This window comes from Osmia bicornis, chromosome 14, assembly GCF_907164935.1.
Source record: "Osmia bicornis bicornis chromosome 14, iOsmBic2.1, whole genome shotgun sequence".
NCBI classification, from domain to species: Eukaryota; Metazoa; Arthropoda; class Insecta; order Hymenoptera; family Megachilidae; genus Osmia; species Osmia bicornis.
Window position 1 is genome coordinate 3,281,209 of NC_060229.1, and position 20,493 is coordinate 3,301,701.

The 20,493-nt window shown below is 41.2% G+C and overlaps 3 protein-coding genes and 1 non-coding gene across 5 annotated transcripts in view; 3 read left to right on the top strand and 1 right to left on the bottom strand.

Moving 5' to 3' along the window:
• The first annotated feature begins 253 nt into the window (after positions 1-253).
• On the top strand, positions 254-6,621 carry LOC114876469 (homeobox protein ceh-19-like). The gene is made up of 5 exons (XM_029187976.2): positions 254-752; positions 825-947; positions 4,329-4,555; positions 6,095-6,231; positions 6,305-6,621. The coding sequence occupies exons 1-5, from the start codon at positions 578-580 to the stop codon at positions 6,516-6,518; spliced, it is 876 nt and encodes a 291-aa protein (XP_029043809.1). The 5' UTR covers positions 254-577; the 3' UTR covers positions 6,519-6,621.
• Positions 5,932-6,004, top strand: Trnam-cau. Its single transcript has one exon. It is a non-coding gene; the product is annotated as a tRNA-Met (tRNA).
• Positions 6,622-6,769: 148 nt separating the features above from the next.
• LOC114876471 (cyclin-H) lies at positions 6,770-8,668 on the bottom strand. The gene is made up of 6 exons (XM_029187977.2): positions 8,457-8,668; positions 7,920-8,144; positions 7,677-7,850; positions 7,382-7,607; positions 7,188-7,299; positions 6,770-7,059 (listed from the first exon to the last, which is right to left on the bottom strand). Exons 1-6 carry the CDS (start codon positions 8,571-8,573, stop codon positions 6,918-6,920), a joined length of 996 nt encoding a protein of 331 aa, XP_029043810.2. The 5' UTR covers positions 8,574-8,668; the 3' UTR covers positions 6,770-6,917.
• A 148-nt stretch (positions 8,669-8,816) lies between these two features.
• The window catches only part of LOC114876473, a 139,455-nt gene continuing 127,778 nt past the window's right edge, over positions 8,817-20,493 (top strand). The window contains exon 1 of one of the 2 annotated variants that reach the window (XM_046288605.1): positions 8,817-9,289. In XM_046288605.1, coding sequence (XP_046144561.1) covers positions 9,102-9,289 — 188 coding nt within the window. In that variant the 5' untranslated portion in view covers positions 8,817-9,101. The remainder of the gene's footprint in view (positions 9,290-20,493) is intronic. The other variant, XM_046288604.1, reaches the window with a different exon arrangement.

A 20,493-nucleotide genomic window follows, 5' to 3' on the forward strand; every position in this document is an offset into this window, starting at 1 on the left:
CTCATTACCACCGTTTAGTGACTGCTACCGTCCCGCTGGTACGAGATCATTAGGAGGGTTCCTTCCAGAAACGCACGTGCTTGCCAAGAACCGCCCAAGCTTATTTCAGATTGGTCGAGGATAGAATGACGTCGTGAGCACGTGGCTTTTCGACACCGCCTCAAAGAACGAAGAATTTGACTTGGCTGCCAAAAAAAAATATTGTTGGACATGGTGAGCAACTCCGACAAACAGTCGCTGGTTTCGACTCTAATCCCGCGAACGGATCACAGGGTATCTATGAACGCCTTGGATCGATTTCCTATTTGGAAAGATAATCATAATCTTAATTAGAATGCTTCGTTAATTTTGTACAAAATTTTGAGATCGATTCGAACAGGTAGCTCCTGCGACGACAGTGATAAACGGTGGTGAAACAATGTGCAGTGATTCTTAAAAGAACAATCGTTTGAAGGACTAGCAATTGATAGATACCTATCTTCTGAAGTATTCTAGAAGATAACTAGTCATTCTGATCATTGTACGATTAGAGTACCGAATAGTGATTAGATCTAGATGTTAATGCATTTGAAGTAGGATGACGGAAGAACGCGTAAAAACATCTGAATGTACAAAAGAATCAACCGAAGTAATCGAGAGCCCTAAAATATGTTCGTTCAGCATCGAAAGTCTCCTAGCACCAAGTAAGAAGATCATTGAAAATGATACCCGTGTACCAAGTCATACCGAAGTCTATTTACACGGACAGGAATGTAAGTATATCGAAAATACTGTAGTACTGTGGAAAAAAATAGAAAACTGTTAATTGCAATTAATTTGAATAGCGAATGATTCTGAGGGCCGGAAGCTGGTAGCACCAGATTCCTCGATGACTATGGCAGAAGAAGTCGAATTCGATGATTCTGACATGGTTTGCTCCACCTCCCCTGAGCCAGAGATGTGTTACGGTAAGTTAAATTTAATTTAAGTTCTTACTAGACAAAGAATATTAATTAATCAACGATCCAAGGATAGGGCTCTCGTCGAATAGGAGACTAAATACTTTTACAGATTGCGTTCTGCAAAATGACACAGCATAACTAAACAAATTATACAGGTGTCGCACACTTGTGCTTGCTTTGACAAATTACTTGGTTAATAAAGATATATCGAGCGAAAATTGAGGTGCAAACGGTTGAAAAATGTTTTTAATTTATTGACGATAAGCAATGAAGTTATTTCAGTTGAACGACCGCTACTTAAGACATTGTGTAGTATTATCTACCCGTCTTTACCTTTTCTTAAATCGCGCGATTAAGTAAGATATCTCAATCGAACAGCCGTAAAACTAATATTATGCGATATACCACATGAATCTCTCGCAAACATATCAATGTTTTCCTCAGGACTTATTTCCTTGTTTTTCAACATATTACTGACCGTTGCAAACTTAATTAACCCCTTTTGTATTATTTCTTGTGCCGGTCATCGATGGCCTCAGTTGCGTTCAACCCGTTCAAATTTATGCTTAACGAATACTTCGGAGATGGTATACAACCGAAGAATAGTTACTTTGTTGTACCTTTCAACCCTACCATTATTACACGCTTAATTCGTATATTGTTACCAACGTGAAAGCGAGTGATTGTTACAGAATCCACGCGTTTCCTTCGCGTGGTAACGAATTCGTAAGTTCGCGCAGAGGACCGTTGCCCGTGAGTTTGATCCATTACTTCCTGCAGGGTCCACGCCCACTCAATGTTCCTGCTTCTCGTCCACTATTTATCTGTCTCCTGCTAATTCTGCCATGGAAATGCAGCAAAATGTGCCCTCATGCTGTACTTAGTACAAAATGAAAAAAAAGGACCATAAACTGTGACCATTTCTTGGTATCTTATTGGTTGATCCATTCAGTTTCTACCGGTAGCCCATTATTATTCCAAACAATAATAATTTTTAATTTAACATCAAAGGGAAATGAAATTTCACTTTAGACGCAGTGCTGTATGATTTCTGAATAATTATTAATGCACTGCAAGACCCTATTCTATTCTTTGGGGAGAGTCGATGACTAATATTTACCAAGGACCTTCACCTGCCGTGATTTACACGGTATAATGAACGCTGCGATAAATTCGAGATCTAAGGAAAGGATAATTCTGAAACTGAGATATGTGGGACGTCGGGTCCAACTACAAAGCCGTCAACGCGAAGCGTAAATCTTTGCAAGCGCAGCCTCGTGAACGAGTCGACTCGTCCAAAATTGATCTCCTTTTAAATCTACCTTTTCTCGTGTGTCTATCTTTTTTGGGCAAATTTAATAATACTGCCTTGCTGATTAATTGTCAACGGAATACCATGATAAATTATTAAAAAGGGACAGTAATCCGTCTAATCTTGAAGCATCGTTGGACCAATCGTCGGACGTCGCTTGCGTACGAATTAATTATCCTACTAGTTGACCGGTGAGTGTGAAATCGTGCAACGACGAACGAATGAAAATTAGCCACGCTTTATCGCGCATTTCTACTCGTCCTTTCGCCATTCATCACCGAATAATTAGGAGACAAGTTCACCGTGGCTCGCGGCAATTAGGTAAACTAGAGGGCGTGGTGTTCTATTTCGGCGACGCAACGCGTCGTCTTCCATCGCACGCTCCTCTCAGCCTCTTTTAAGCTCCTTTTTGCACCGTTGCCTTCCACTCTCCAACCCTTTCTTCCCTTTTCACAGAGCTCGTTCGTCAATGCAACCGAGTCAGAAAGTCGACGACAAATGAGCCGCGCGAGAGTAACGGCACCCTCCGAAAATATTTTCCTCTTCCGTTCGTTCAGTAGACGCTTCCTGTCAAGGAATGTCGCGTCGATACAGAAGCGATCCCGAAGATACCAATTTTCTCAAGGGAAATTTATCTATCGAAATTCCGTAGAAACATAAGAGAAATGTATCCTTCCTTTGGTCACCAAATTTGCTTTTATTGCACGATGCTAATGCATCGGATGCAACTGCTTTCACTCTAGAATGTAAACAAGCAGAGCTGGTACAATTTGATATTATTATCCTAAATGTATACTGTTCTTCGGCATTCGAGTTGGAATCCTTCCTGAATTTACACGTGCACAAGCGTGCACGTCTCGCGACGGGATTCACGTCGAGTGAATTAGAGGCGGTACGGTTTTAGACGACGACTCTGTACCACGGGGCTGGGAAGTCTCGAAAAACGCGCGAGAAACGCGACAATTACGTCGCCATCTGACAATTAGTAGCCGGTAAACGACACTCTGCGCAGCCAGTAATCACGCGGGATGTACTTTTTTATTTCTCGGGATATTTATTGCCCGTCTAACTGCGCGAACTCGGCCGAGCCGATCCATTCTACTCGAGAACAAGGAAGCTTTAGTCATCAATTTATCGATGCCAAAATAACTGATCTTCTTCGTGTTTGATTACACCATAGATGGATAACTCTTGTCTCCTTGATATGCTTCACTTAAGTGAATTGTCTCTTCGGGAAATACAGAAATATTATATCGATCTTTTTCTTGAACCGTTTATCCAAAGGTGATAAAATGGGACACAGAATATGTGCTTCACGAAGCGCGTATGGCATCACCATGTATCTTCTTTTTTTTCTTTAAAGTAGCAGACATATATTCAACGTTAGAGCGTCGCGCTGCCATGGTTTTTCGTCAGATGACGAATGGGCAGATAATTAGAAGATGATCCCCGCTGCTTAGAGCGCGCTCCTGTTACCAGTCGACTAAAAGAGACCCCGAAGACATTCCTCATGGGCGAGGCGCGACGTCTTGTACGAGCAGCTTGTAACCCGGGGATAAATATAAATATAAACAACTTCGACGGGTAAAAAGTTGCTGAGATTGATGAGAAAAGAAATCTTGCACGGGTAATTGGACCTCGTCGAGTCCTCAACAGTCATTGTTTGCATCGTTTTCATACTTCTTTGAAAGAGAGTTAAACGTCTTCACAAATCTTCGCCGTCGCCTGAAAGGCGGATAATGGATTATTCAATTTTTGAGTTAATTCAATTATCCAACATAAAATATTCCTCGTCATCCGTTGTTCCAGGATTAAATCTAATCTTCCTTACTCTTCATGGGATATTGAATACAATGTTATACTTTATAATTTGCCGGTGGCTACTGTTTAATCTCACGCGACACACGTGTTATTAGACCGCATATAATTACAATGCGTTTTCATTCCATTTAATCGGCTTGTAGTAACGCGACCGCGTAGCGCAATTACCGTGATAATTACCATGATAAGGAAACGTTGTTTAATTATCATTCTTCGTTAAGAGTTTTATCTTTTTTTTTTTCATGGTGTTCCAGAGGCGTGCACCAGTAGCAGCGGTGCCAACTCGACGACAGGTGTTGATAGGGAGGTTCAGGAGAAAAATGATAGCGCCACTAGCGACGATGAAAGGAAAAAGAGGCCGCGCACGGCGTTCACCGCGGCGCAAATTAAGTCATTGGAAGCGGAATTTGAAAGGAACAAATACCTGAGCGTGGCGAAAAGATTACAGCTCAGCAAGAGTCTAAAATTGACCGAAACTCAGGTATAAGTTACAGAAGATTCACGTTATTATTCGTTATAAATATCAATGGGAAGATAAATGATCCGACGAAGAGTACCGTTAATACTACAGAGAAAAATGACCGTCATTATATTTCATAATAATGAGAAGAACAGGACACGAACAAGATCTTTCCGCTACGATTGAAGGGGAACACGTTTCGCGGAAGTCGCTTCGAACAAGACGCACTGCACACAATAAATTGCGATAATGTCGACGACTTCCGTAGGTCCCGACCACCTGAAATAGTTTAGGTTCCTTGTACCCAGAGTTGCTCAAAATCAACCGAGCTTTGAATTATGGCTCAGAACGCCACCATATGTGTAGGCGCCAGGTCGTGGCGCCATAGGGGAAGATCGCCCTTTAGGACCAATTAGCACTTATACGCCTTTTCTTCTCGCGAGTAGGGAGAGGACAAAAGAACAAAACGATCGTTGCTTTCGTAGAAATTTTTAACTAATTATCGAGTACAGAAGAATCAAGAATTGTTAGAAATTACACTGATCCGTCGCTTTCTAATATTACCCTCCCTTTCGATGTCTAAGCTTTTAACAAAGATTTAGGTAATCTTCGCATTCACCACAGCATATCCGTTACTTTGTAACGTGGTTCGTGGCTGCCTTTAAACTAATTAATTTACGATTATGCGTCAGACATTTCTTGTTCCGTTGAGTTGCGATAGTTGGATCTGCGAATGTTGCGAACCATGGTAATTGCGAGAACGGTAGAAATATCACGCGACACCGTGAACGAGGCAGATAATTATCTTCGCGATCATGGCAAGAGGGAGGACGATCAGAGACGACGGATCAGAGGGAAGAAGTAGACGTGTCGTGGCGCGGACATAACTGTCACAATATTTCTCGCAGTTAACGAGCCAGCTCGGGGAGTCCCTTCTTCTTGGTCCATCGTATTCTCCGTTTCGTGCATACGTTCCAGCATGCCACAAGAACGAAACATCCCGGACGACGGATGCTGCGAGGCGACGGACCGAAGAGGCGTCGATTTTTTAATTAGGATATATTGCCACTCGCATGTTCTGAATCCGGTTTACTTGGCCCCTCTAAAGATGATTTTGGTGGAAATCAAGTCCAAGATGCTGACATCATTTTTTCCCGCGTTTCGCTTCACTTGTTTCCCTTCTTTCTTGTGGTCTAGATAGGGGTGAGCCAGGGTGCACTTCGAATCACTTAAAGCCTTAAGATTCAAGGTTCTTGAGGGTTTTAGATCTCAAATTATTGAAAAACTTGAAATTGGTTTGAAATCAAGAGAATATGAAAATCAATATTATTGATTTTCTACTCTATATTTGCTAAAATTGCACCGCTTCAAACAGATTAGCATAAAGCCTACCACCTGCCTCGGTAGCGCAGTAGGCAGCGCGTAAGTCTCATAATCTTAAGGTCGTGAGTTCGATCCTCACCCGGGGCAAATATTTTTTGATTCTGATAAAGAACTTGTAAGAGGAACGACAAATTTTTGAATATTTCGTATGTTTTAACACGAGCTCTGTTTTTGCAGATCAAAATTTGGTTTCAAAATAGACGTACCAAGTGGAAAAGAAAGTACACGAACGACGTGGAACTATTAGCGCAACAATATTATTCTAGTTTAGGGATTCCTGCACCTCGACCAATTTTCGTAGGAGATCGTTTATGGTAAATACTATTTCTCATTTCTTTTATACAAACGGTAAATTTAATTTTCTTTAATGGGAAATATGTTGCGCAGGTTTTTTAATTATCCAGGGCAACCACAACCGGGAACACCGATATTCCCGCAGCATTTAGCGACTGTACCTTTGCCACCCGCCTTGCCCATCGTGCAACCATTACCAAGTAACTTAACGATGGGTCAACAGACTTCTATTTTTCAAAATATCCCCACCAATAACCCAGCGTATCATTTGAATCAAAGGCTGGATTTCAGGCATCAGGACTCTTAAGCATATTCAGTTAATAATTAGATGAAATCAAAAAGTTGATGGTGTTTAATAGATCTTGGAACGATCCAATAATTTCGCCACATATCGCAATAGGTCACAAAGACATATCACGTTCGAAAGTAATAAGAATCGTGTTAGTTGCATTTATTATAAGGAAAGGCAATATATAGAACACATAATTGTTGCAATAACAATCTTCTTTTTTTAATGGGAAAACTAACAAATATATTTTTATTTCGAAATAATATACGTTGATATGATTATTTATTAATAAATAATAGTGCGATCCTTTCTTGTATACTGTTATAAAAAAATAGGAATAAATAAATTATTTATTATCTGTACAATATAACAGTAGAAAAAAGGGAAATTGATGATATCTAAAACATAGAAGATTTATTAAAGAGCAGAAGGGGACAGAACTTTGCTGACACCCAAAATCTTCTCATCATGGGCTGCTTGATCTTGCATAATTTTAGCATATTTTTCATTGTCCTGCAAATCTTCTTCATCCAGCATTTCTTGCATTCTTTGTTTATATCTGTAATTATATAATGTGTAAAGTATACCTTAATTACGAACGAAGGAATATACCCATTCATATACGAACACACGCGCTGGCACACACTGATCTGCTTCACACACTTATCACCTTAAAACTATACTTACATATCACTATCAGGATTATTTTCCTGGTTTCTACATTTTTCTAATTTCTTTTCCAAAGCCCTTACCACTTCCCTTGAGGGTGGTTCTACACACTTAGCCATTGATCTTATTTCTATAATACATATTACATGCTATATATAAAATGTATTACAGAAATATCTCTAAGCTATGTAGAAGAAAGAAGATATATTTACTTCTTACTGCCTCAATTATACACCCTAAGTGCTCTTTAGAAAACAAGATATCAGTGACATAATTGTCCAAGTTAGCAGAGGCTCTGGATGCAGCATGCAATGTTGCAGCTAAGGCAACTTGACTTGGGGTATAAAGCAACACACTATCAGTCAAGAATACTCTTTCCAAAAATTCATCTATATATGGCCTCAGCCTTTCTGGATTTTCCAATGAAGTGTACCTTGTCTAAAAGTACATGAGATGAACTATTGCGAACATTGAATACATAATGCCATAAAGACTTTCAAGATATACCTTGATATCTATCATCAGACCCTCTACTGGTCTAAATGGATTATGTACAGTTAAATTATAATTCAACTGTTGCATAAGGAGCAATTCATTGTTCAGTATGATATCAGATGCTTTTTCTCTATCCCCCTTAATGTTAGCAACAAACTGATATATGGAAACATTGAATTCTTCTACCTAAAACGGACTTCTGTGATATACTGCAGAAGTTTACAGGCAGAGAAAGTAACACAACGCGATAATTACTTTACAAGCCAGGTAGACACATGTGACCAGAATCTCTTTTGGATGGTAATCCATAACACTATTTCTCAGATAGAATCTTTTGAAGTAATGCAATGCAGTGGCTATAGTAGCTCTTGGCATTGGAGGGCTAAACCGTCTACAGAAATCTCTCAATTGTAATTCATAGAAACGAAGAAGAGTACGTTCCTCTGTATGCGATAAGAAATGTTCCTCCCTTTCCTCAGGCTTTTCAAAATACACATTTATACATTATTTTCAAAAAATTGACCAAGCATTAAATGGAAAGGTGCCAAGTATAAGACGTAATACATAATGGCAAAGAAAATTAAAAATTCATTAAAGGAATAATATAAAGCTGTGTACATATATTATATATAAACAAGTTGAAATCAAGCACATTTTGCATTATTGATGGTGGTAAACCAATGAGTATAACTTTAAAAAATGATTACTTAAAACTAATAATTTTATGTCTGATGACAAATCTTGTTGTGGAAACCACATTCAAAAATTAGCACGTGAAATAATTTGACTTACCGTCATGTGCACCCCATGCTTTTCAATAAACTCTGCATTAGTCTTTTCTCTTAATGCAGCTAGATCATTTTCATCGCTATACATCCAATACCTTCTTTGCGAGCTTTGCGGAAACATCGTCTCTTCCAAATAAAAAACATACAAAAAAACAAACCGCAGAAGAAAATTCGAAATAGAAATTTATATTATGACTCGACGCGGTAAAAACAAATAATACATTAATCAGTAACTACAAATCTAACAAGATTGGACATCCTAGTATAAAAATGTGAAACGCTTTGCACTGGCGGTACCCAACTGCAATGTTTCATCCAATCGACTAAGGAGGGCAGCATTAGGTGCGATTCGATACGACTTCAAGTCGATATGATCGAGAACTACAGTGAACGGACGCGTTGCGGGAAAAGTTTTGTTCTTGCAGAAAATAACGAAATGAAGAGGTAAGTTTATCTGTCATTTGTTTTCAAGAAGTATTTACTGCAAAATAAACACTTATGTTCTTTAATAGCATTGATCTAATAAGTAGTAATTCGTTTTCAATGTTATAATTACGAATAGTCCATGCAACAATGTATGGTTATGTGCAATTTAAACTTTCATTAATTAAAAGAACGAAGTACTTCACCATCCACATTTTGTTTTTCCATGTTATTTACGAACAAAGACAAGAGGTTCTACGTTAGTCTCTCCCTCGTCTCTCCCTCGTCTCTCCCTTCATTCTCCCTGAGATCTATCAAGACGTCCACGATACACAATGCAACAAATGCGACGCAACAAATGTGGATAAAATGGCGGGGCGATCGAGGAAGGAATCTCGATGTGCAGTTATACAGGTAAGTAATGAACAATTTTTTAACATTAGATTTACCGACGTTTGATGCAGACTTATTTTAAAGTTGAAAACAACGTAGTGAATTAAATAGATGGAGGTTGAAACATAATTTAATACATACATCTATTCTTTATCTCAACAATAGCCAACATACGTTTCAACAAAAATACCTCGATAAGATTTGTAATTTAAAATGAAAAACTTGAAACCAGTCATATTGACTGGTCCGGTAAATCTAGTGTTAAATAGTGTGGCGAGTATAATCTACAATACCACCATGCTTTTTTCTAATTAGTGTTAAATCCGGGTGTCGTTTCTATACGATTTCGATAATTTATTTTTATGAGAAACCTTACAAACGGTGTAGCGGTTTTGAACGTAATATTTTCACGTGTTAGTGTTTATGAAATTAAGCACACCGTAATATAAGAGAGTCAGACTTTTCGGTAAAAGGGATCATATTTTCTGGTAACGTGATTGTACGTGCCGGTAATAAACAAGATCGGCGAATGGTCGGCATAGGGGTCAGAAGTGGGGGTCCAATTTTAATATGTACGCCCCCGCAAGCGGTTGCACGTCGGATCTGAGAGGGCGTTCCTACGACCCTTTGTCAACTGACGACGCCGCTGCATCTTATCACGATCAAGGCTCGGGATCTCCCATTCTGCTCCTCTACCTCGTTGAGCCCTCAGGGCCATCCCGGTGCTGCCGCTTGTTCAAGCAAAGACGTTGCCTCGACGTCTCGGTGGCTATAACTTTCTACTTTTTGCACCTTGATTTATGCTTCTTTATGCTACGCGACGATACGTCGTCGTTGTGGTACAGTGGATCTCTTAAAATTTTGCCAAGCATCTGCATCTCAACGATCTCAGATTAAAGATAAAGCTACCGTCCAAGAAATTTCTATCTCCTTCAATCGGAATTGAATACGAATGTATACCACTGTATCGAGTTGATCATTAATTTATGATTCACGATAGATTTATAATACTAATCACGAATAAATAAACGAGTGCCCGAACTCACGACACTCCGACGATTGGTGGAAATATTTCATTTGTGTGATTGATTTGACGCCACTGGAGAACCTTAATTTCCGACTAAATCCACATCGAGGAAACGATATCGCACCCGAAAGTGAAGTACATCCGCCATTAATCTAATATTGCGGTTGCCGCCGCCCTCGACTTTGCGTGCTGCACCCTTGAAGCTTGCTCCCTTCGTACAAATACAGACGCCGACATTGTTGTTGTGAATATGAACATGGAGACCTAGTGGAGAACCAATCGGTTCGGTCTACCAGTGATTGTGATGCAAAATCAGTGTCTGGCATGGCGTATGAGGTACGAATGAAGCGGATTACCTTCGCACCCTTTTAATTTGATAGTTCACTGAAGCACTTACCATCAAATACAATTTTTGCTTTTGATAAAGAATGGGACGAGATACTTCGGAACTTCCAAGTATTCCGTTATTGTGTGACAAAAGTACAATACATGTTTTTTTTTGTATGCGTGACCCAGTGTATCGCATGACCGTTAGCATGCTATGGTATCGTCGTCGGTTAACCCGCAAAAAGCGGTATCACGCCTGCTTCTAACACTCTACGTCTGATCGCCTGGGTATATTGCACGCAAGCCTTCGGCGATCGAAGCCTTTTCGTGTGTTGTTCGTCTTGATGGACGTACTGTTTGCATACTATATAAAGTTGGCAGTCACGATCCTACTTTTCCTCGCCAAAAAGTAGCCAGCGGTACGCTAACGATACTCCTGGAAGCACGTATCAATTACGATGATACTTTGCTAAAAATAAACCAAGTGAAACTCGTACATGCAACAACAAAATTTCTAAATTTTATAATTTTCTAATAATTTAAGTTTGCGAACTAAAAGTTTGCAATATTGAAATATAACATCGGTTAGTTGAACATGGAGAACACCGGTGTGTTTGTGACAGGTAATTATTTAATAAGACCCAGGATTCGTGTTAACAGACAATATATTACTACCGTCTGTACACAATGTGTATTATCTGGTATCGGATGTTTCGAACAGTGTTCACTGGTTTGTGAAATAATTATACATGCCGAATGCACGAAACTAAGTTTACCAGAGACGTCGTTACGTAACAAATCATAAATCTCGCAGTCAGTGAACATACGTGACTGAAAAATCGAGGTACACCGCTTTGCTGCGATTGCTTATATATGCAGCTATGTTTGTAAAGTCATAACCATATGAAAATATTGTACGTAACAGAGTCTGTTCGTGTCCACAACTCGCGTTCTAACGTTATATTCAACGATGATGTCCTGTCATATGAGTCATGATGTTTATTCGAGATTACTGCAATTTATCGATGCAGCCTCGAACCATTGGAAAGACTCGCAGTGACTAAACAATTTTATTCGAGCAACCTGGTAAACGGGTCAACACAATGTCCGTATTTTCTTCAGTACCTCTTCATAGATATATGAATGGAAGGTAAGAAGAAGGGACTCCATTGCGGAACAGATCCGTTGCCTGCTACCAACTACACGCAACGTATGATTTTCTTATTTTATGAATATTAAATGACTGTGAAATAGTGTTTGAGATGTGTATCAAGGTACACATCGAGATGATCGCGCGAATGAAACGCTCCCGAACCAATTATCCCCTTTCAAATGTCCACATCGAGGCATTCTATGCCTTGGGCATGGAGGATGCAAATAATACGCCCGTTGAAGATCGGATGCAGTGACAATGTTACGGATAACCGTGTGTCTTACGAGTAGAGAATTCTTACTAATTACGCATCACCGTGGAAAATTTATAATTTTAATTCGTTCAAGTGAAATTCATCCAAGGTTTCACTAGAATCAGACTCTGAAGTATTTAAACGAAAGGGTCAATTCTCTTTGCATTGTGCAAGTTCTCGAGTAACTAGTGAGAAAATGTGTGGCAAACATAGTGATTGTTAAAGGATGGAAGAGAAGCGTGATAAGTTGAACAAAGCAAACGAAACGGACGTGGAGGGTGGCAAGGAAGATGGGAGCCTCGAAGACGGCTGTTCGAGCGCAACCTTCGCCCCCGGCGGGACCGCGGTCGACGAAACACGCGTTGAACAAGAAGAAACATCAGCGAAGAAGAGGAACGGTGGAAAACGAAGGAGAAAGTAACACAGAAAGAAAGAGCGAGGCAACGCTCGGTTGTATACGGTATAATTACAGAGGGCAGAGCAGTGGCTAGACCCACTGCAGCAACTTATCGTTGCCCAAGGCGGCAGCATACTCGAAATCGGCGGGACTCGATCCTGTTACGACTTGGTCCTAATTCGTATTCGTGCCTCGGGTGTAGCAGATAGTATACGTCTCGAAAAACGGCCGAAGGACTGGCAAAAATCTCCTATGCTACGCCCTCCTCCCTATCTGCCGTTTTCTTCTTATCTCATTTTAGCAATGCAAATCTTGACGGTCAACGATCAATCCACATGCTTCGTGATCCCAATAAAATTTGTGTTATTTGCAAAATTTGTTCAATTGCAACTGTGTAACCATTGTATGTATCAAGAAGATAAATGTGCAAACTTATCAGATCTTACTAATTAGTATATAATGAGCTAAATAGAGGCAATGTGTGACACTATGTAAGCCGGCTGGTTATCATTCGTCGGCTTGACTAACGGCTCATAGAAAATTACAGACGCATTATGGTATATTAGTGTTATTAACTAATTTCCGAGAAAATGACTCTCGGCATTAATGAAGATAAACAACGAGGTGTAATTAGAAATTTGGAATGGATCTATGCGAACTGTTCGCCATAGAGAATTGCTTTCATGGCGATAAGTTGGTGCAGTCTAAATATTTTGTTCTTATAATTATATGGTGCACGGGTTGCACCGTAAATGGAAGACGACAACCTGGTACCAGGCTGCGTGAGAGACTTCGAAGCACGATTACGTTTCGCGGTCTCGGTTTGCGTGCAGTTTTTTTTCTTTTTCGTGTACTTTACACGGAAACGAAAGCGACAGAATAATGCCGACGTTCTGTGCGATGTTGAGCACGAAGATACAAAGGAAACGTAAAAGAACGGATTACCATTTAAACGGAGAGAACTGGTTAAGGCATTCGTACCTTAATCAGAATAAAAACTAGTGTTTTATCTCAAACTGTACCTGCTTATTTTTATCGTGTACGCACAGTGTTCGAGCATGATTTGCGTTAGGGGTTGTTGGCATTATTGGTACTTAAACGTTTGTTTCTACTACTTGAGAAGCGAACGAACCAATGATGTGTACTAACTAGTTAGTATATAGTACGCACCTCGCAAGCAAGGATTATCCAATTTTGTGGTAATTCGTGGCTGCTGGTGCGCATGCTGTACCGCGCAAAATGGCCGACAACTGGCAATCGCTGATTGGCGATGACGGGGCGGGCTATTTGACCGGCGGTTGGTGGTTCCAGCACGGTCTGGCGCGAGTAATTTTGATCGTGATTATACTAATTTCATAGTATGCCCCTTCTCACTGGCTTAAGCACTGGGTGAGTTCACACGAGCAGCAGTGCAGGCCAAGAGTACTCATGTTCGAGAATTTCAACGTTATTTCATAGATTCCTCTTAGACATGTGCTACAGTGATTCAGTTTATCAAAATCAGTGTCAGTGAATAAAAATGGTGGAATTCTTATGCAGGTAAGTGCATCATAAGTTCTTAAGTAGATTAGATGCGACTACGAGGTAACTAGCGGCACTCGCGGTAGTTATTGCGTTCGTGCATACGTGATACACATCCATGAAACGGAGCTTTTTTTACCTTGGATAAATGGGAAAAGATATAGGTAGAGCGTGTGAAGTCGCCTTAGCTATTGCTATTAACAAGAGCTATATTGAACCGTAATTGTCCGGTGTTGTTAGTGCAGGGTATTTACGGGCAAAAGGCCCCCGTTTCGCTTTCGTCTTTCCCAGCCCCGCTTCTTCCCTTTCTGTCTCTAACATTTTCCATCTTTGTCCGCTTCTTTCTCGTCTCTGTTAACCTTTCTCTCTCGTTCTTGTGTACTTATTACCTCTCTCCTCCCCGTGGGCAGCGAGCGGAGCATCGCTTGCCACAGCGGTGGGGGCTAAATTACCACAATTTTGTACTTTTTATACCGCGAGGGAAAAAAAAGAGGATAATTTTTGGTGGAAACGCAACAATTTTATCGGCCGTTGTTATGTGAGATCAGTTGGTGTCTACTGCCGCTGCGCGTTACACCTGCCTGTCTTGTGTGCTCCGTTCTCGACTTTGACAAGACCTGTTCACTTTGTCACTTTATCCCCAATTCTTTTCTACATCGGTTCGCGTTATTTCCAGTGTGAAAGTAACGTGTCACTGTCCAATTTAGATCAATCAGCTTCCGTTTGTGTTACCGCCATTTTGACGACCTTGAACAAAGTTTCTTTGGAGACCACTTTAAGTGTACCTTCTGGTTCCCTTTCTGCGTAATTAGAAGTGACAATTAAAGATTACCATAAGCGTTGGTTGAAGTGAAATGTATTTTGCCCACGTGAGAAGTTTCTTACTATTTTTCACTTTGACACTTCTATTTCTGAAGTGAGTGATTCATCAAACGCGAAACTGGATACAGTGAACGTGAATGGCCGCCATTTTGGTGAACACGAAATTAAAATATAACGGATTGAGTGTTGAGAATTTGAAACGGACGGATTTCGTTCTTATACACGATGTAATAATTAAAGTGATGAAATAAAGTTTGGTGGATACAGTATTACTATAAAATGTGGTATGATAGATTAGTTGAATAGCGAGATAACGTTAATCTACGTGACTTATTCCTTAACAACTAACTACCACACACAGCAAGTATTTTCTTTTTCATTTTGTTTCAACCTTCAGATAAATTCTTCTACTCCTCCAACATGCCGCAGGCATAGACATCACTGTCACGGGAGATTTATACTCCTTGAAAAGTACACGCTTGCACGGCCATACAAAGCTGTTCACTTTGCGCTTAAAATACTTGTTTCTTTATTTATCTAGTCCTTATTTTTCATTCCTCTTAACGGATGAAATTCCACAGTCGATGTTCTCACTTAGCTAAAAACTTTAATTTTCTGCATTGCGTACAAAACACTTTTCACTCTGAACAAAATTCGTATGCGTATTAATCGGTGCTTTAATGGATCTAACGTATTAATTAATGACACGACGCTCGGTCTCGCCGATCAGAAAGAGGATTTCGCTTTTTCGCGATTCCACGTATGGATGGTGGAATTAGCGAAGCCGTCGGATCCTTATTGATGCCGAGGATATCTATCGCTCCTGGGCTTGCTGGACCAACGTTGAAAAAGGGGAAGAAAGAGGCAATAAAACCGCAAGGGCGAAAAGGACGGAGGTAAATAACGGTGGAGAAGGCGTGGTTGGCGCGATGCGGCGCCCTCAAAGCACGATCGCCCCTCGAGGGTACACCTTTTAAGAGTTCGAGGTATGAAGACCGTCGAAACTGGGAGCCCTGGAGATAAGATCCTCCTAGTTATCGAACGGACTCCCGTTCACGATCGATGTACCAGAACCCGTCCACGGGTTTCGATGTTCCCGCAGGCGCTTCATCCTTCCACCTTTCTGATTTCATTGTGCCTTGGATATATGGCCTTGATCATTTACAAGGACACTTGTCCCTAAAGAATTCCTATAGCCTTCGTTATTGCTTCTTCCCTCAACGTACCTTCGACCTCATCATTTATAAAATATTAACAATTCCCTGAAGTTGTGCCTATCCGACGGCTGAAGGATGCAGTGAACATCGAAACCATGAATTCCAAAGCAGAAGAGAAAAGTGCAAAAGAATATTGCTGTGAGACAATTTTGGTTGTCTTCCATCTATTTCAAAGAGGATTCAAGAAAGAGGAAAGGGTGAAACTGGATTGTGCATCCGGAGGCGCCATTAGGTCGCCATGATGTTCCGTTTCCAGGAAATCAGGAAGAACGTTCACTAATTCTTGAGGAACCACTCGTATATCGTTGTAAGTCACTTTCGAAATCTTAAATGAGTACCTTTGAATTAGACCAGTGGTAAGGGGGACTAACGACGATACGATGACCCCCCTAACTCTGGAAACAAAGACCTAAGACGTAAGAATATACACCGCTTAGGATGGTAATTACAGACTCTTCTATTTCGGGGGACAGCAGATGTTGATAATGATAGCCCGAATGTACCGATGTGTCCCACTTCAAAGAAACATTTGGATTTCTAGGATTTTGACCTCTTCGATCAAGATATCGATTAACCAATAGCAGATGTAATCGAGACAAAGATACGACGGATGGCTGGAATGTGAATCAGAAAGATATCTCTTGAAATGGAAACCCATTGAACCGAGTTCTTGAGAAGAACCGTGTAATGTGAAAAAATTTCGTCCAACGTCTCTGTTGTGCAGAAGATTCAATCTATATGCAGATTCGGTCAAATGTTTTGTATCTGATGGTGAAATTGAAGTTCATGGTGTTTTTGCGTATGGTGCTTATAACCGACTCTGTCCACAAAGACGTTCGACTCGGGACTGACCCGCCCCGCGTCTCCTGCGGTCTCTAATTACCAAAAACTTTACGAGCCGCGCCTCGAGTTCTGTCATTTGTTTGTTCAAGCACGCCGGAAGTTCGTGCTAATTGATTATCTGCTAATTTGTAACGTCCCCTGCTTAGATGCCTAGGATCACCTTTGCGACGGCTTCTGGTGCCAGGTATCTTCTGTTTTATCTCGTGCGTCGATGCGCACTTGATTTAGATAATTGAAGGTTCTATAATTTATCAAACATTTCCCATTGTCTACTTTTAAGGTCGCGTTGAAATATTCTGTTGGACATGATTAGTTGTGTACGTAGGACGTGTCTATTCGCTAATAGGCTGCATTATGGACACGTCGGTAGTAGTTCTGCGTGAGAGCAAAGAGGGTTAATGTTTACCCTCGTCTTGTTCGTGGATTGGATAATTGTATCAAACTTGATCTGATGGAGGCAACGTAATTTAAGGTTGCGGAGTGCAATCTTGATGCTATTCTCTAATCGTGACAAAACAATAAACAGATTCGCGCCTCCGAATCGACGGGAATAACAATGTAGCCTGATTAAGTGTATTAATTACACCAAGGCGTTCTTTGCCTCTGACGAAGCTGGCTGAAATGTTGAAAATATTTTCCTATCGGACACTGTTGCCCGAAGCTGTTAGTTCGACATTATGTTCGTACGTGAATGTCTCAAAGGTCCATTTTCGAGGTCACAGAGCCGGCTGTCTTTCGCGGTGGATCGTGGACGGCCAATGGATCGTCGGGCCACACGGGCCAGGACCGCGTAATAACACGGCAGCACGAAACAAACCGACGAATTAGGTACTATCGGGTTCTGCGAAAGCGGTCGACAGACGGACGTAGCTGGACGGACGGATGGACAGACAGCTAGCGCAAGGGGCCCAGCGTGCCAAAGAACGAGGAACTGTTTGGGGGGGTTTGGGGAATGGGGAAGCCTCGGAAGGGACTGGCCTCGTGCAATTACGAGGCCTCAGCAACCCCGACATTATCCCCAATTATCCGTGTGCGTTTTGAGGTTAGGTTTTCGGGGCCCCTCTTGGCCGGAGGCGCGCGAGAGCCACCGCGAGGCATCGCGACCCAAACGTCCACGTAAACCCTGAAGAAACTGGAGACAAAGGGGAAAGGGCTGGCAGAGAAAGTATACCAAGTGATCTATTATATAGAGAGCTTATACGAAAAATCTATAACTACAAAAGTACTGGCTTCAAAGATGAAGGCGTGCAGTTTTTGTTTCTTGAGTGGAACGTTAGACGTTACTACCAGTTATACGACACCCTGTACATACCGTATGGCGTCAGATACAATGATCGATCCAGCACGTTTCGGTTTTCTGGACTGTATGCTTTCTCGCGAACCGCATGACCGCAAGGCATGCGACCAATCCGCTGTGAAGGGTTGATGCATGGTTATTTCCGTGACCGCAGATCGGATACCACCGATGCAATCATGGTTGAAGGAGGTCGAGTGGTAATGAGAATCGTACGAAAACCGTTAGAGATGAATTTTCACGATCTACGGGTCATCTCCGTGACCCTGTTGAAACAATATTTCTTCGGAATGATAAATTTGTAAGAAAGCACACGGTGTGTGTACCGAGTGTCCGTAATTATATCTATGTTCAGTGAACACATACACGATTAAAGGATCAAGAACACTGTCCTAGCCATCCGTGTAATTAGAAATACGTTTCGCGGTACGCGATACCTAACATTAGCCGATCCATCGAAGCGAAAGCGAAACCAAATAATATATTCATAACTACCCGGCCGAAAGAGTCTAACCATGGTATAGTTTACCCTACATTGACAGAGTGCCTTGGTTATATTCGAAGGGCGGTAGTTCTTCGCGGTATCTGTTAACCTTTCACTGATCGTTGGAGAGATCTAAAGTACTCGATGGTAGGAAGGGCGAGGAACGATAGAACGATGAAAATAGGGCAGTTTCGAGGACTCGGGCGGACCTCGTGTCGGTTGGCGTGCTGGAAAAGATTTACAGTCTCCACACCGGAAAGGGTACCGAGAGGGCGGTTGGTGGAAGAATGATTTCCGGCGATAGCTTCTAGCTTTAGAGTCTACACCTACCAGATCGATACGCGTGCCAACTAGAAATAACACTGATAGTTGATGCGAACGTTATTTGAAAACTCAACACCGTAGTTGCTTCTTTATTACGCCTGGAACGTTTTAATTGTTGCCTGTCTTGTAGAACGTCTTTAAAATTTTGAGTAGATAATTTAAACTTACGGCTTCGTGTTCCTCTCTTCGTAAAAAGTCAAACACATGGTCATTTTTGTCTTCTGAATTGTATGCCAGTGCTTGTATGATTTTTTTTTTTACACGTGCACAATAATTCGTCGCTGTATTCGCGAGTTACACCTTCTGAATACAATTTTCATAATGATATGCGAAGTGTCTGTGGTATTCACAGCCAGTTGCATGGCTCCACCTGGCGTACGGAATGAAATAAGGCACCAGCTGACCAATCCACGTCCAATTCTTAATATTATACATATTTGGACTCATATTTCCGAGTTGCAAAATAACGAGGTTTTTTATGTTAATTACACCTGACATTGACATTGCCTCGAGCTGTCTTTCGTTTACATTACTCCAACTGGTTCGGAATTTCTCCTTAAATCAGAAAATCGAATTTCTTTTAATAGCGACACCCAAGTTTTATCCATTCTATTCTAAAAAAAGACTCGGTACTTGTGATTGAAGAAAGTTATATCGAAGTATGAAGTCGGTTGAAATATGGCTGATTTCTCACGTGAGTTTCCGTATGCAGAAGGAGTCGCGAGGCCACGCGTTTCTACATTCCGCACCTCGGCTTGCCTCTCGGCCGCATGTGTAGGTTTCGAAATATCACGTTGCCCCGCTCTATAGTTCGGTGCCTATCAATCACTTGGCGCATGGTCCGGCAATAAGACTTCTCGAAGGAGGGAGCTATTATCCTGCCAGACTCTTGTGATGCACGACCTCCAAGCCCGACGCTGGACCTTAAGCTCCCGCCAAACGATCGTTCGTTGCACGAAAATTCCGCGACTGCATACAAAGCAGCACGAATAAAGCTGTGACCACTCGAAGATAGTGGCCTTCTCGCGTTTTAAATTGACCGAGACCGTGTAAACCTTTGATGTTTCATGAAAAAGTAATTCCCTCCAATATGAATAACCGTAAAATTGAGTGAAAGATTGATGAATCGCGGCGGCACGAGCATGAAAATGTAGCAATTTTTCATTAACCAATGAAAGAATAATGTATAAGACGTCGCTTTTAAGGAAGAATAATTACGGCGATATAAGAGGAAGTAATACGTTCGAATTTTACCTTGGACAGGATGGCATAATGAAAAATCGGACAGTAAACATAAGTTAAAGCCTTCTCGAGAAAGCGATTGAGCTGGCTCGCTCTCTTGAATATTCATTGATCGAGATTTCATCGTACAATGGCAAGGTTGAGGGTATCAAGCACGTTTCCTATTATCGCATAAAATATTTTTGATAGGGAACGGTCTTTCTTTTCGTATAACGACTGATATTGCTTCAAGAAAATATTAACCCTCAGGCTGCGTTAGCGAAGTGCAATTATCTTAGGTGTGAGAGGAGATTAACCTCGGAGTGAACTCAGCTTGCGTGA

Bases quoted from the DNA above. Each gene is read 5' to 3' on its own strand.
- LOC114876469 (XM_029187976.2), top strand. From the start codon at position 578: ATGACGGAAGAACGCGTAAAAACATCTGAATGTACAAAAGAATCAACC. The intron at 948-4,328 runs GTAAGTTAAATT...ATGGTGTTCCAG, and splicing joins TGAGCCAGAGATGTGTTACG to AGGCGTGCACCAGTAGCAGC. The intron at 4,556-6,094 runs GTATAAGTTACA...CTGTTTTTGCAG, and splicing joins TAAAATTGACCGAAACTCAG to ATCAAAATTTGGTTTCAAAA.
- LOC114876471 (XM_029187977.2), bottom strand. From the start codon at position 8,573: ATGTTTCCGCAAAGCTCGCAAAGAAGGTATTGGATGTATAGCGATGAA. The intron at 7,300-7,381 runs GTAAATATATCT...TATGTATTATAG, and splicing joins TATAATTGAGGCAGTAAGAA to AAATAAGATCAATGGCTAAG. The intron at 7,060-7,187 runs GTAAGTATAGTT...ATATAATTACAG, and splicing joins AATAATCCTGATAGTGATAT to ATATAAACAAAGAATGCAAG.